General features: G+C 38.7%; 1 protein-coding gene across 1 annotated transcript in view; it reads right to left on the bottom strand.

The window, feature by feature from the left end:
- Positions 1-17,031, bottom strand: part of LOC135478327 (serine/threonine-protein phosphatase 6 regulatory ankyrin repeat subunit A-like) — a gene marked incomplete at its 3' end in the record, with an annotated part of 202,200 nt that overhangs the window by 15,349 nt on the left and 169,820 nt on the right. Inside the window, exons 25-29 of the mRNA XM_064758602.1 lie at positions 14,300-14,398; positions 11,834-11,932; positions 7,929-8,027; positions 5,433-5,531; positions 1,555-1,653 (exon numbers count right to left, since the gene is read on the bottom strand). Of these exons, the coding sequence (XP_064614672.1) occupies positions 1,555-1,653; positions 5,433-5,531; positions 7,929-8,027; positions 11,834-11,932; positions 14,300-14,398 (495 nt within the window). The remainder of the gene's footprint in view (positions 1-1,554; positions 1,654-5,432; positions 5,532-7,928; positions 8,028-11,833; positions 11,933-14,299; positions 14,399-17,031) is intronic.

Here is a 17,031-nt window from a genome sequence, read left to right as displayed (position 1 = left end):
TCTGAGAGATTGGCGTGGGGGTGTCGATCCCCCCAAAGTCAAGACAATCATTGGTGGGATACTTTGTTGGTCTATGAGGGTCCCAGGCGGCTGGAAATAAGGCAGATCGGAGTGCCCATCGGAGGCAGTCGTCGTCTTTGTTCTTCACATTGATGACTGCTTTCTTGTTACTCACAGCCGCAGGTAGGGGGATGTAGGACCCAACTCTCAGTGGCTGATACCTTGCAATGTCAAGCCAGAGTGTTTGCACGCTATTGACAACCCACACTGACCTTTGCTGTGTCCATTTTTCCAACACCTCCTGGATGGTGGGGAAGGCCTTATCTAAAGCCCCGTCAATGTCACCAGCCTCTAAGAGGGCCTCCTGTTTGCTGTGGAGTACTGCACTGGTATACTCTTCACTGCCATCGGCGTTGTCCTTTCGCAGCTGAACCTTGAGGCCTAGTTGGAACTTAACCCCGTTGAGTGTCAGGATCTCTTCTTCTAGCTTCTGGCGAATAATAGCTCGAACTTCTTTTAAGAAGGCTACTGGGTCCGTCCAAACGCCTTCGGGTACGTTCATCTGCCAGGCCCGGAGGAGATTCCTTATAGCCCGGCCGGTGTTAGTGAATTCTAGTTTCTTTTCACCCAGTATTCCGCCTAGCAATTCATCCAACTCCTCGTTACTGAGCGGGTTCTTGGCGTCTTGCTTCAACTCCTCGTTACTTTGCGGGCTCTTGACGTCTTGCTTCAACTCCTCGTTACTTCGGGAGTTCACAGCTGATTTATGCCTGTCGAGGATCCCCTGCAATTCTTCCAAGGCATTGCGGGACCGTGGGTACTTAGGCCGCACACCTAGGAGCGTCTCAAACTGCCCCCGTAGTGCTCGCGCTTTTTGATGGTGCCTCATTGTACGCGCCGATATCATCATTATACTAATAAAAGCATCTCTCTAATTGTAAATATCGATAGCCGCTAACCCTTTGAACTCATCAAAGAAAGTCTTGAGCCTCCGCTGTCTTTCACGCATCTGGACCCTATTATATCCACAGGCCATGCAAAGCTAAAATCGGTTTTTAACACCCCGACCACAGCTAATACATGGCAGGGTACCAAGACCCTTGCGCAGACGGTTTAGGTGAACCCCACAGTACTCCCCCAGACAACTCTTACCACAGAGCTCCGTGGAGCCTTGGGATAGCCACCGGCAATTATTATAACCATTTGGCATGTAGTTGTTGTATATACAATTGGTGTAGAAGCATATCTGAGCAATGGGTATGTCTATTAGAACCCCAGGTGGGGGGTGGGGCCTCTATTTTGTTATGGGGAGGGCCCCAAGTGGGACGTGCGCCAGAACCTATAGTGTGCATACTACTCCTTCCCACTTACCGCCGGTGAGGGAGCCAGCAGTAGGTGAGAGCCCGTTCCACAGAAACATCAAGACAAAGCGTCTTTGGTGATATTTTGTTACCACCTATAAGCAGATATATGGTCATACTTAAGCATAAGGGATTCAGAAAAAAAAATTCAGAAAATCTTATTAAATCCTCTTACGGATATGCACAGACTTACCTTATTCTGTACGTTGAGATCAGCATCCCGCTCCACAAGAATACGAACAATGTCCACGTTACCACGTGATGACGCGACGTGTAAAGGTGTTTTCCCATCCTGTTACATAATATAAAGCGAGAACTCAATGGTAGCTATTAATATACGGCAGGTATGTGGTTAAACCTGATAGCGTAAAGCCACACAGCTTAAAATAAACACGCGATCCTCTTGGTTAACAATGTGTTACAAAAGCGCCTGTCTTAAACGCTAAAAAGTCTGATAGCAGCGCTTATCGAGAGCACTCAGTCATCGGTTGAACACATTAAGAGAATCGTATCCCAAGTATAAAACAGTGAATTTCAACCCGGCAGTTTACATTGTAGATGTCGTGTATATCAATGTTATTGCATTTAGGTTCTTCATATCGGGTATAGAGCACGCTATCAGAGGAACAATCACAACTATGCACAGAGCTGACCGAAGTGTTCAGGCCCGTATTTGTCAAGTGCGGCCTTACAATGGGATAAATACCACACATAGGCCTTCTGTCTACGAAGTGTCCAGCAGGGTCAATGTACATGTGCAAAGGCGTTATTATTTCACCCGCAAACAATTATTTATTTATTTATTTGATTGGTATTTTACGTCGTACTTGAGAATATTTCACTTACACGACAGCGGCCGGCATTATGATGGGAGGAAATCGAGGAAACCCAGGAATACTCACAGGTTCCTGGTAGACACTGTCACGTACGACCAGTGAAGAAGCCAGCATGAGATGGACTTCGCAAACAGTTAAATATAGCAAGCATATCTAACTTCTACACGCAAAGGTCAGAAAAAATATTGTGTCTGCAAAAACAGCTGAGATAAGGTCAGCAGCATCACATATACATGTGAACACCCATAAATAAATGCGATTAAAATGCAGAAAGAAACAAGCCATTCAAGTTGTGTTCGCTAGTGTTGTCAACTTGCAAAAACGATTAACACCATGGGGATAACGAAATACCACAGGCCAATTTTACATGGTTTGTCATGTTAATACATATTTACACCATTTGATGATACAAAAAAATTCACAGAAATAGGTAAAGACGTGGACGAGCTACATCGAGAAGTACACAATCCGTAATTAAGGCAGACATATCTTAATAAGTTATTGCGCCAAATGTATGGTTACATCATATGATAGTGTTAATAAAGTAGTGCAGGACATTCACTTTATCTACATTTTAATATAAGCCTAAATGATATTCAAAACCCAAGTGATATATCTATTTTGATTATCGGCAACTTACAAAGGACCCCATGCAACTAGACTGCTGGCTTTTCCTTGATTGAGGACGAGGGGTAATTTAAAAACTGATGTGAAACCCGAAAACGGACATTGTTTTATGGGATACATGTAAAGCTACAAGATCCTGTTGGCTCCAAAAGTCTGATGGTGGCGCTTATCCAGATCACTAAGTCATCGGTTGGCGGGCGAGGGGTAATGGAAAAATTGATGTGAAACCCGAAAATGGACTCCTCCATTGTTTTATGGGATACATATAAAGCCATATATTGGGATTTTTGTTCATAATATACGATTTTAAACTCCTCGATGTTTTCCTCGATTCACAGTAATCACATCCTTTCCCGCTTATGGTGGCAATAACGAAAAATTACACAGAGGAAGAAAAAGAAGAAAAACATTGGCTTAAAACAGAATTAATCAGAACAATATATTTATGCTGTTTTTTATGGGGGGGGGGGTTACAGATTTTTAACCAGATTCATTTATACAGACAGAAGTACGTGTTTAAATAAGAGATTCTTAGATACAATATACTCACAAAGTCTTGAGTAACTGTCGAAATAGACTATCACACACAAAAACATAATGATGTGTGAAGTGTTCACTAACTAAACTTAACTATTGAATAGCAGATGACAGGGTGACAAAAAATTTATAAATATGTCTTGTTCCTTTCTTAAAAAAAACTAATGTGCCTTCCATTTTGACACAGACTTTGCATTTCTTTCTTTACAAATTCCACTGGCCTCTAACTTTTCAGCTTGTACATTGCGTTTTTTACACACATAGTAAGTATATTTAGAGGCCGGTAACTCATCCGTTTAAAAGCAAGTAACACATTCGAGCAATGTAGTATTGCCTGCATACCAGCAACTTTGTTCAACCTAACTTGGAATTCTTTCCGTACATTGAAAACATATTTACAGTCCCATAATAGACGGAAAATTGTCTCCCGTTCCAAGTGGCAAAAACTACAGAGGTCTGATACAGCAGGATCTAACTCCTTTCCCAGTATGTTCGTGGTCAGAGCTCTATTAACAGCTTTGCATTGAAACCATCGTAAGCATGTGTCACCAGTACATCTAAAAACTATATTGTTGAAGTTCCTCCAAGTTTCATTTGATAAACTAACAGTCAGTTCCCCTTCCCACTGGCGGTTTGCTCTATTGTTAACAAAACCATACTTAGTAAGGTATCGGTAATAAACTTTACAGCCATTAGAAATGTTAGCAAACAGAGCTATTTTAGTTGGTATAAGAGGCAACGGCAAAGGGGAGGAGATACTGTTCCAATACAGTACAGTATTACTAGCAGATTTGATTGCTGAAATGACACTTTGATATTCTAAATAGTTTGTACTGCATTCATATTTTTCATTAAATTCTGTAGCATTTAGAAATTTCCCGTTACTGTTCAAGAGGTCATTGACATACTTACCCCCTTGTCTAGCCATTTACCACACACAAACGGTTTATTACAAATAACAAACAAATCATTGTAAAAAACACATTCTCCAGGCAGATCTGAAATATTTTTTCAATTCCATGTTTTTTTTTAACTTGACTCAACGAATAAAAAACCTCTTTCCAAAAGTTATTTGTAATTCTAGGTATAACAATCTGTTCCAGAACAGAGGAAGCTATTTCTAAAGGATTTTGGTGTACTATTTTGTCATCGTAAAACAGATCGGACTTGTAAGTTCCTGATATCAGTCTCTTTACCCAGGAAAGCTTTTGTGCAAATATATAATAGTTTTCAAAAGAAGACACATTCTAGCGACCATTTTTCGAATCTTACATTATTGTACTACGTGGAATTTTATCAGGCTCATTATTCCAAATAAAAGCAAAATATTTGTTTCGGAATTCCTCTAAATGCCACACCAGCTGCTTTGGTGGACAGCTGAACAATTGATTCCGCCCTGACAGCATCATTGATTTTAAGACAGGAATTCTCCCCAGAGGAGTGAGGTCTCTTTTAGCTTAACATTGCATCATCTGGTCTATTTTTTAAACTAGTAATTTCTTTTCACCATCTCTTCCAAACTAGTACTAAACTCTATTCCCAATAACTTGAAAGTTTTTTGGGACAATCTAGTTTTGCATTGTTTTAGTGTACTTTACTACTGCCTTTCATTACTGAAGTCCAGATTACTCTTGGTTTTGAAGTATTTGCTTTTAATTCAGAAAAGTTTGCTAAGTGATCTAGTTCTACTAGACAACAATTAGGACTTCTTTCTGAACCGTCAAGGAAAATAATTGTATCGTCAGGGTATTGGGTTAATAGATATTGAATTAAATTTGATATTATACCTTTAACATTATCGTTTTCTAGAAGCATGTAACTTAGAATTTCCGCACACATGATGAAAACATATGGAGAAATGGGATCCTTGTGGCGTCAGCACTGTCCTACATCAAAGAAACCAGTCGAGAATCCATTGACCAGCACGCATGATCTACTCTGTGAATATAGGACTTTAACCCAACGAATAAAGGGTTCCCCAAAATTCAAAAAGGTAAAGACTCTCAGGATATAATTCCAATCTAATCTGTCAAATTTCTCCTTTCAGTGAAAAACACAAGAAGTGAATTACCTGATCCTGTACGTTGACGTCAGCGCCCTGCTCCACCAGAATACGGACAACGTCTACGTTATCACGTGACACAGCCGCATGTAGAGGAGTCTCCTTATCCTAAAATTACAGATAATACAATGTATGGGTTTATAGAATGTTTCTGCGGCTTTATAGAAGGCGTATTATGTGCGCAGTAGAAGCTGTCAGAAGTTCCAGTAAATTACCTTCCCCAGATGGCACATCTTATCTGGGCCTATATTTGTACGAAGGCGACAACAGTTCCCCCTCTCACAAACCTTTTTGGTTTGAGGAATAGAGTCAATTTTGGCACTGTAAATTATCCTTACTTAGGCAGCAATACACCGAAGGGTACAGCACATGACGTGTACATATCTCGCCTTTTAGCATTTGTTAGATCTGTGTGTTGTGTGACCATTTCAATAAACGCCAAAAGTTATTACCAAAACTAATGTGTCAAGGTTATTCCATCAAACGTCTCCACTTCAAGTCTCTTAAGTTTTACAATGAGTATATTTCTCTTGCAAGTAAATAAGGACAGAGTGTCCAGAATACATAGCACTCTACTTCATGATTGTTTTTAATTCCGCTTAACCCGGGGCTCGGAGCTGTATATTCACTGTGTTGAATTAGATCGCCACGTTGGATTTGTGAACAGTTGCAATAAAAGCGCATCTGATATACATATCTTGTTGTCGGCAACTGGTATCCTAGCATGGTATACGATTTGAATACTGATTTTACTCAGTCGCCTACAACTTACCCTACGTCTTTCCAACCTCAATGAAAACTGTTTACTGCTACTCATTGCATGATTTCGTCCTATTTTCGTACTTTATATACGTTCTCAGTTCTGTGGTGGTTTGTGTTACATGTCGTTTCGGGAATTGGCCTTCCGATTAATGACTTCAAGCGTTCTTATTCATTGACGGTTGGTGTACGAACGTCTGTTTCGACGCATAAATGATAAGCCGTACTCAAGAATATTTCACTTATAACACGTCGACTATCCACGGCCATCCGTAGGTTGCTGGCTGGCCTTATCAGGTATGGCCAGACAAGAAATCAGTATAAGCTGCCCTTGAACTCGACTGGCATGCTAACCACCTCGGCAACGGAAGCCCCCAACATTATATTTTAGTGTAAACCATATTTAAAGGCCAGTTGAGATTTTTATTTTGAATATTGACAATTTATATATTGAAATGATACACGATTTGAGTACTGATTTAATTCATTCTTATCCTGCCGTATGTGAGATTGTCTGTCAGCAGCTTGCTGTTAGTCGTGGGTGCGTGCCAAGAGAGACAGTAGAGGTAATATTGACATAGGTAAAGCGTAATGAATGGCTACCTTGAGCTCAAGTCAAACATGACAAGGCGACATTATCAACAGATGTTTTGACACTAGATTCTCAGCAAAATACGGGTATTGACGTCATGGTCTCAATCGAGATAACATCACCTCAGTCCCACTGAACACGTTTGGGATGCTCTTGGAAAAGTCGTTGTGCCTTGAGGTGTTAACCCCAGGGTTCTCAAGAGTTGGGCGCCATATTGGTACAGCAATGGCTCAGGCTGCATAATGTTGTCTTGGCCGGTGTTAGGCAGTCAATGAGACAACGTTGCCTTACTGTTGTGAATGCGATATGGGAGCATAATGAGCACTAAGCAATCTTCTGTATGAAGACAAACTAAGCAAAATAACGCCCTGTCATTTCTTTCAACATTTTCTCAGTTTTCTTTCCTCTATATTTTTAGAAATGTTGAAAATGGAGGGGGTATTTCGGACATCCGGATTCTAGTTGTATATGTGTATGTTTTGAACATAAAGTAACACGTGCAGTTTCATTTTTTTGTTTTAGTATATTTTTATTGAGGACTGGTTGACAAATACGTATTTTGATGCTAAGATGAAGTGTTCTACTGTGTACAAAACAGACACGACCAGGTTCAAACAGCTGAGGTAAACAACCACAGAACTATAACGAAAATAGCAAACAAACTATCACACATTAGTACAGAAAGACAATGAGTGAAGGTTAATAAACAATATCTGTTTTTTCTTACAGTTAACACCACAGTATATAACGACACAGTATGCACTGTGTTTGAGTAAAAAATATAAAGATAAATAGTGTTAAAACATTTCGGACCACGCAAACCACGAAGCTGGTCCTGTACGTTTGTATCAGTGTAAACACAATCCGGAATCGGTAAAAAATTTCCATGAAAAAAAAAACAACATACAATATGGTATATTCCATCACAAAAACAGACCACGGTCCACAATTTCAAAACCTGCATGCTATTTATATATGATAGTAGGTGTGAGCCTCTTCCACAGAAACATCAAGACAAAGTGTCATCGGTGATATTTTGTCACCACCTATAAGCAGATATATGGTCATACTTAAATATTAGGGATTCAGAAAGTCTTTCAGAACACCAGCCAGAAAATCTTATTAAATCCTCTTACGGATATGCAAAGACTTACCTTATTCTGTACGTTGACATCAGCATCCCGCTCCGCAAGGATACGAACAATGTCCACGTTACCACGTGATGACGCGACGTGTAAAGATGTTTTCCCATCCTGTTACATAATATAAAGCGAGAACTCAGTGGTGTCCATTGATATAAGGCAGGTATGTGGTTAAAGCTGATAGAGTAAAGCCACACAGCTTAAAATAAACACGCGATCCTCTTGGTTAACAATGTGTTACAAAAGCACCTGTCTTAAACGCTAAAAAGTCTGATAGCAGCGCTTATCGACAGCACTCAGTCATCGGTTGAAAACATTAAGAGAATCGTATCCCAAGTATAAAACAGTGAATCTTAACCCGGCAGTTTACATTGTAGATGTCGTGTATATCAATGTTATTGCATTTAGGTTCTTCATATTAGGTATAGAGCACGCTATCAGAGGAAAAATCACAACTATGCACAGAGCTGACTGAAGTGCTCAGGCCCGTATCTGACGAGTGCGGCCATACAATGGGATAAACACCACACATAGGCCTTCTGTCTACGAAGTGTCCAGCAGGGTCAATGTACATGTGCAAAGGCATTATTATTTTACCTGCAAACAATTATTTATTTATTTATTTGATTGGTATTTTACGTCGTACTTGAGAATATTTCACTTACACGACAGCGGCCGGCATTATGATGGGAGGAAATCGAGGAAACCCAGGAATATTCACAGGTTCCTGGTAGACACTGTCAGGTACGACCAGTGAAGAAGCCAGCATGAGATGGACTTATGAGATGGACTTCGCAAACAGTTAAATATAGCAAGCCTATCTAACTTCTACACGCAAAGGTCAGAAAAAATATTGTGTCTGTAAAAACAGCTGAGATAAGGTCAGCAGCATCACATATACATGTGAACACCCATAAATAAATGCGATTAAAATGCAGAAAGAAACAAGCCATTCAAGTTGTGTTCGCTAGTGTGGTCAACTTGCAAAAACGATTAACACCATAGCGATGACGAAATACCACAGGCCAATTTTACATGGTTTGTCATGTTAATACATATTTACACCATTTGATGATACAAAAAAATTCACAGAAATAGGTAAAGACGTGGACGAGCTACATCGAGAAGTACACAATCCGTAATTAAGGCAGACATATCTTAAAAAGTTATTGCGCCAAAAGTATGGTTACATCATATGATAGTGTTAATAAAGTAGTGCAGGACATTCACTTTATCTACATTTTAATATAAGCCTAAATGATATTCAAAACCCAAGTGATATATCTATTTTGATTATCGGCAACTTACAAAGGACCCCATGCAACTAGACTGCTGGCTTTTCCTTAATTGAGGACGAGGGGTAATTTAAAAACTGATGTGAAACCCGAAAACGGACATTGTTTTATGGGATACATGTAAAGCTACAAGATCCTGTTGGCTCCAAAAGTCTGATGGTGGCGCTTATCCAGATCACTAAGTCATCGGATGGCGGGCGAGGGGTAATGGAAAAATTGATGTGAAACCCGAAAATGGACTCCTCCATTGTTTTATGGGATACATATAAAGCCATATATTGGGATTTTTGTTCATAATATACGATTTTAAACTCCTCGATGTTTTCCTCGATTCACAGTAATCACATCCTTTCCCGCTTATGGTGGCAATAACGAAAAATTACACAGAGGAAGAAAAAGAAGAAAAACATTGGCTTAAAACAGAATTAATCAGAACAATATATTTATGCTATGTTTTTTATGGGGGGGGGGAGGTTACAGATTTTTAATCAGATTCATTTATACAGACAGAAGTACGTATTTAAATAAGAGATTCTTAGATACAATATACTCACAAAGTCTTGAGTAACTGTCGAAATAGACTATCACACACAAAAACATAATGATGTGTGAAGTGTTCACTAACTAAACTTAATTATTGAATAGCAGATAACAGGGTGACAAAAAATTTATAAATCTGTCTTGTTCCTTTCTTAAAAAAAACTAATGTGCCTTCCATTTTGACACAGACTTTGCATTTCTTTCTTTACAAATTCCACTGTCGGCAGCTGGCCTCTAACTTTTCAGCTTGTACATTGCGTTTTTTACACACATAGTAAGTATATTTAGAGGCCGGTAACTCATCCGTTTAAAAGCAAGTAACACATTCGAGCAATGTAGTATTGCCTGCATACCAGCAACTTTGTTCAACCTAACTTGGAATTCTTTCCGTACATTGAAAACATATTTACAGTGCCATAATAGACGGAAAATTGTCTCCCGTTCCAAGTGGCAAAAACTACAGAGGCCTGATACAGCAGGATCTAACTCCTTTCCCAGTATGTTCGTGGTCAGAGCTCTATTAACAGCTTTGCATTGAAACCATCGTAAGCATGTGTCACCAGTACATCTAAAAACTATATTGTTGAAGTTCCTCCAAGTTTCATTTGATAAACTAACAGTCAGTTCCTCTTCCCACTGGCGGTTTGCTCTATTGTTAACAAAACCATACTTAGTAAGGTATCGGTAATAAACTTTACAGCCATTAGAAATGTTAGCAAACAGAGCTATTTTAGTTGGTATAAGAGGCAACGGCAAAGGGGAGGAGATACTGTTCCAATACAGTACAGTATTACTAGCAGATTTGATTGCTGAAATGACACTTTGATATTCTAAATAGTTTGTACTGCATTCATATTTTTCATTAAATTCTGTAGCATTTAGAAATTTCCCGTTACTGTTCAAGAGGTCATTGACATACTTACCCCCTTGTCTAGCCATTTACCACACACAAACGGTTTATTACAAATAACAAACAAATCATTGTAAAAAACACATTCTCCAGGCAGATCTGAAATATTTTTTCAATTCCATGTTTTTTTTAACTTGACTCAACGAATAAAAAACCTCTTTCCAAAAGTTATTTGTAATTCTAGGTATAACAATCTGTTCCAGAACAGAGGAAGCTATTTCTAAAGGATTTTGGTGTACTATTTTGTCATCGTAAAACAGATCGGACTTGTAAGTTCCTGATATCAGTCTCTTTACCCAGGAAAGCTTTTGTGCAAATATATAATAGTTTTCAAAAGAAGACACATTCTAGCGACCATTTTTCGAATCTTACATTATTGTACTACGTGGAATTTTATCAGGCTCATTATTCCAAATAAAAGCAAAATATTTGTTTCGGAATTCCTCTAAATGCCACACCAGCTGCTTTGGTGGACAGCTGAACAAATGATTCCGCCGTGACAGCATCATTGATTTTAAGACAGGAATTCTCCCCAGAGAAGTGAGGTCTCTTTTAGCTTAACATTGCATCATCTGGTCCATTTTTTAAACTTGTAATTTCTTTTCACCATCTCTTCCAAACTAGTACTAAACTCTTTTCCCAATAACTTGAAAGTTTTTTGGGACAATCTAGTTTTGCATTGTTTTAGTGTACTTTACTACTGCCTTTCATTACTGAAGTCCAGATTACTCTTGGTTTTGAAGTATTTGCTTTTAATTCAGAAAAGTTTGCTAAGTGATCTAGTTCTACTAGACAACAATTAGGACTTCTTTCTGAACCGTCAAGGAAAATAATTGTATCGTCAGGGTATTGGGTTAATAGATATTGAATTAAATTTGATATTATACCTTTAACATTATCGTTTTCTAGAAGCATGTAGCTTAGAATTTCCGCACACATGATGAAAACATATGGAGAAATGGGATCCCTGTGGCGTCAGCACTGTCCTACATCAAAGAAACCAGTCGAGAATCCATTGACCAGCACGCATGATCTACTCTGTGAATATAGGACTTTAACCCAACGAATAAAGGGCTCCCCAAAATTCAAAAAGCTAAAGACTCTCAGGATATAATTCCAATCTAATCTGTCAAATTTCTCCTTTCAGTGAAAAAACACAAGAAGTGAATTACCTGATCCTGTACGTTGACGTCAGCGCCCTGCTCCACCAGAATACGGACAGCGTCTACGTTATCACGTGACACAGCCGCATGTAGAGGAGTCTCCTTATCCTAAAATTACAGATAATACAATGTATGGGTTTATAGAATGTTTCTGCGGCTTTATAGAAGGCGTATTATGTGCGCAGTAGAAGCTGTCAGAAGTTCCAGTAAATTACCATCCCCAGATGGCACATCTTATCTGGGCCTATATTTGTACGAAGGCGACAACAGTTCCCCCTCTCACAAACCTTTTTGGTTTGAGGAATAGAGTCAATTTTGGCACTGTAAATTATCCTTACTTAGGCAGCAATACACCGAAGGGTACAGCACATGACGTGTACATATCTCGCCTTTTAGCATTTGTTAGATCTGTGTGTTGTGTGACCATTTCAATAAACGCCAAAAGTTATTACCAAAACTAATGTGTCAAGGTTATTCCATCAAACGTCTCCACTTCAAGTCTCTTAAGTTTTACAATGAGTATATTTCTCTTGCAAGTAAATAAGGACAGAGTGTCCAGAATCCATAGCACTCTACTTCATGATTGTTTTTAATTCCGCTTAACCCGGGGCTAGGAGCTGTATATTCACTGTGTTGAATTAGATCGCCACGTTGCATCTGATATACATATCTTGTTGTCGACAACTGGTATCCTAGCATGGTATACGATTTGAATACTGATTTTACTCAGTCGCCTACAACTTACCCTACGTCTTTCCAACCCCACTGAAAACTGTTCACTGCTACTCTTTGCATGATTTCGTCCTATTTTCGTACTTTATATACGTTCTCAGTTCTGTGGCGGTTTGTGTTACATGTCGTTTCGGGAATTGGCCTTCCGATTAATGACTTCAAGCGTTCTTATTCATTGACGGTTGGTGTACGAACGTCTGTTTCGACGCATAAATGATAAGCCGTACTCAAGAATATTTCACTTATAACACGTCGATTATCCACGGCCATCCGTAGGTTGCTGGCTGGCCTTATCAGGTATGGCCAGACAAGAAATCAGTATAAGCTGCCCTTGAACTCGACTGGCATGCTAACCACCTCGGCAACGGAGGCCCCCAACATTAAATTTTAGTGTAAACCATATTTAAAGGCCAATTGAGATTTTTATTTTGAATATTGACAATTTATATATTGAAATGATACACGATTTGAGTACTGATTTAATTCATTCTTATCCTGCCGTATGTGAGATTGTCTGTCAGCAGCTTGCTGTTAGTCGTGGGTGCGTGCCAAGAGAGACAGTAGAGGTAATATTGACATAGGTAAAGCGTAATGAATGGCTACCTTGAGCTCAAGTCAAACATGACAAGGCGACATTATCAACAGATGTTTTGACACTAGATTCTCAGCAAAATACGGGTATTGACGTCATGGTCTCAATCGAGATAACATCACCTCAGTCCCACTGAACACGTTTGGGATGCTCTTGGAAAAGTTGTTGTGCCTTGAGGTGTTAACCCCAGGGTTCTCAAGAGTTGGGCGCCATATTGGTACAGCAATGGCTCAGGCTGCATAATGTTGTCTTGGCCGGTGTTAGGCAGTCAATGAGACAACGTTGCCTTACTGTTGTGAATGCGATATGGGAGCATAATGAGCACTAAGCAATCTTCTGTATGAAGACAAACTAAGCAAAATAACGCCCTGTCATTTCTTGCAACATTTTCTCAGTTTTCTTTCCTCTATATTTTTGGAAATGTTGAAAATGGAGGGGGTATTTTGGACATCCGGATTCTAGTTGTATATGTGTATGTTTTGAACATAAAGTAACACGTGCAGTTTCATTTTTTTGTTTTAGTATATTTTTATTGAGGACTGGTTGACAAATACGTATTTTGATGCTAAGATGAAGTGTTCTACTGTGTACAAAACAGACACGACCAGGTTCAAACTGCTGAGGTAAACAACCACAGAACTATAACGAAAATAGCAAAAAAACTATCACACATTAGTACAGAAAGACAATGAGTGAAGGTTAATAAACAATATCTGTTTTTTTTACAGTTAACACCACAGTATATAACGACACAGTATGCACTGTGTTTGAGTAAAAACTATAAAGATAAATAGTGTTAAAACATTTCGGACCACGCAAACCACGAAGCTGGTCCTGTACGTTTGTATCAGTGTAAACACAATCCGGAATCGGTAAAAAATTTCCATGAAAAAAAACAACATACAATATGGTATATTTCATCACAAAAACAGACCACGGTCCACAATTTCAAAACCTGCATGCTATTTATATATGATAGTAGGTGTGAGCCTCTTCCACAGAAACATCAAGACAAAGTGTCATCGGTGATATTTTGTCACCACCTATAAGCAGATATATGGTCATACTTAAATATTAGGGATTCAGAAAGTCTTTCAGAACACCAGCCAGAAAATCTTATTAAATCCTCTTACGGATATGCAAAGACTTACCTTATTCTGTACGTTGACATCAGCATCCCGCTCCGCTAGGATACGAACAATGTCCACGTTACCACGTGATGACGCGACGTGTAAAGATGTTTTCCCATCCTGTTACATAATATAAAGCGAGAACTCAGTGGTATCCATTGATATAAGGCAGGTATGTGGTTAAAGCTGATAGAGTAAAGCCACACAGCTTAAAATAAACACGCGATCCTCTTGGTTAACAATGTGTTACAAAAGCACCTGTCTTAAACGCTAAAAAGTCTGATAGCAGCGCTTATCGACAGCACTCAGTCATCGGTTGAAAACATTAAGAGAATCGTATCCCAAGTATAAAACAGTGAATCTTAACCCGGCAGTTTACATTGTAGATGTCGTGTATATCAATGTTATTGCATTTAGGTTCTTCATATCAGGTATAGAGCACGCTATCAGAGGAAAAATCACAACTATGCACAGAGCTGACTGAAGTGCTCAGGCCCGTATCTGACGAGTGCAGCCATACAATGGGATAAACACCACACATAGGCCTTCTGTCTACGAAGTGTCCAGCAGGGTCAATGTATATGTGCAAAGGCATTATTATTTTACCTGCAAACAATTATTTATTTATTTATTTGATTGGTATTTTACGTCGTACTTGAGAATATTTCACTTACACGACAGCGGCCGGCATTATGATGGGAGGAAATCGAGGAAACCCAGGAATATTCACAGGTTCCTGGTAGACACTGTCACGTACGACCAGTGAAGAAGCCAGCATGAGATGGACTTCGCAAACAGTTAAATGTAGCAAACATATCTAACTTCTACACGCAAAGGGCAGAAAAAATATTGTGTATGTAAAAACAGCTGAGATGAGGTCAGCAGTATCACATATAAATGTGAACACCCATAAATAAATGCGATTAAAATGCAGAAAGAAACAAGCTATTCAAGTTGTGTTCGCTAGTGTTGTCAACTTGCAAAAACGATTAATACCATAGCGACGAGGAAATATCACAGGCCAATTTTACATGGTTTGTCATGTTAATACATATTTATACCATTTGATGATACAAAAAAATTCACAGAAATAGGTAAAGACGTGGACGAGCTACATCGAGAAGTACTCAATCCGTAATTAAGGCAGGCATCTTATTAAGTTATTGCTATAAAAGTCTGGATATATCATATGATAGTGTTAATAAAGTAGTGCAGGACATTCACTTTTTCTACATTTTAGTGTAAGCCTGAACGATATTTAAAACCCAAGTGATATATCTATTTTGATTATCGACAACTTACAAAGGACCCTATGCAACTAGACTGCTGGCTTTTCCTTGATTGCGGACGAAGGGTATTTTAAAAACTGATGTAAAACCCGAAAACGGACCTTATTTTATGGTATATATGTAAACCCGTATGATCCTCTTGGTTCCAAAAGTCTGATGGTGGCGCTTATCCAGATCACTAAGTCATCGGTTGGCGGGCTAGGGGTAATGGAAAAATTGATGTGAAACCCGAAAATGGACTCCTCCATTGTTTTATGGGATACATATAAAGCCATATATTGGGATTTTTGTTAATAATATAAGATTTTAAACTCCTCGATGTTTTCCTCGATTCACAGTAATCACATCCTTTCCCGCTTATGGTGGCAATAACGAAAAATTACACAGAGGAAGAAAAAGAAGAAAAACATTGGCTTAAAACAGAATTAATCAGAACAATATATTTATGCTATGTTTTTTATGGGGGGGGGAGGTTACAGATTTTTAACCAGATTCATTTGTACAGACAGAAGTACGTATTTAAATAAGAGATTCTTAGATACAATATACTCACAAAGTCTTGAGTAACTGTCGAAATAGACTATCACACACAAAAACAAAATGATGTGTGAAGTGTTCACTAACTAAACTTAATTATTGAATAGCAGATAACAGGGTGACAAAAAATTTATAAATCTGTCTTGTTCCTTTCTTTAAAAAAAACTAATGTGCCTTCCATTTTCACACAGACTTTGCATTTCTTTCTTTACAAATTCCACTGTCGGCAGCTGGCCTCTAACTTTTCAGCTTGTACATTGCGTTTTTTACACACATAGTAAGTATATTTAGAGGCCGGTAACTCATCCGTTTAAAAGCAAGTAACACATTCGAGCAATGTAGTATTGCCTGCATACCAGCAACTTTGTTCAACCTAACTTGGAATTCTTTCCGTACATTGAAAACATATTTACAGTGCCATAATAGACGGAAAATTGTCTCCCGTTCCAAGTGGCAAAAACTACAGAGGCCTGATACAGCAGGATCTAACTCCTTTCCCAGTATGTTCGTGGTCAGAGCTCTATTAACAGCTTTGCATTGAAACCATCGTAAGCATGTGTCACCAGTACATCTAAAAACTATATTGTTGAAGTTCCTCCAAGTTTCATTTGATAAACTAACAGTCAGTTCCTCTTCCCACTGGCGGTTTGCTCTATTGTTAACAAAACCATACTTAGTAAGGTATCGGTAATAAACTTTACAGCCATTAGAAATGTTAGCAAACAGAGCTATTTTAGTTGGTATAAGAGGCAACGGCAAAGGGGAGGAGATACTGTTCCAATACAGTACAGTATTACTAGCAGATTTGATTGCTGAAATGACACTTTGATATTCTAAATAGTTTGTACTGCATTCATATTTTTCATTAAATTCTGTAGCATTTAGAAATTTCCCGTTACTGTTCAAGAGGTCATTGACATACTTTAC

The sequence above is a fragment of the Liolophura sinensis genome, chromosome 11 (assembly GCF_032854445.1).
Source record: "Liolophura sinensis isolate JHLJ2023 chromosome 11, CUHK_Ljap_v2, whole genome shotgun sequence".
Lineage (NCBI taxonomy): Eukaryota > Metazoa > Mollusca > Polyplacophora > Chitonida > Chitonidae > Liolophura > Liolophura sinensis.
Note: the sequence above shows the minus strand (reverse complement) of the source record. Positions and strands in the feature narration are given on the sequence as shown.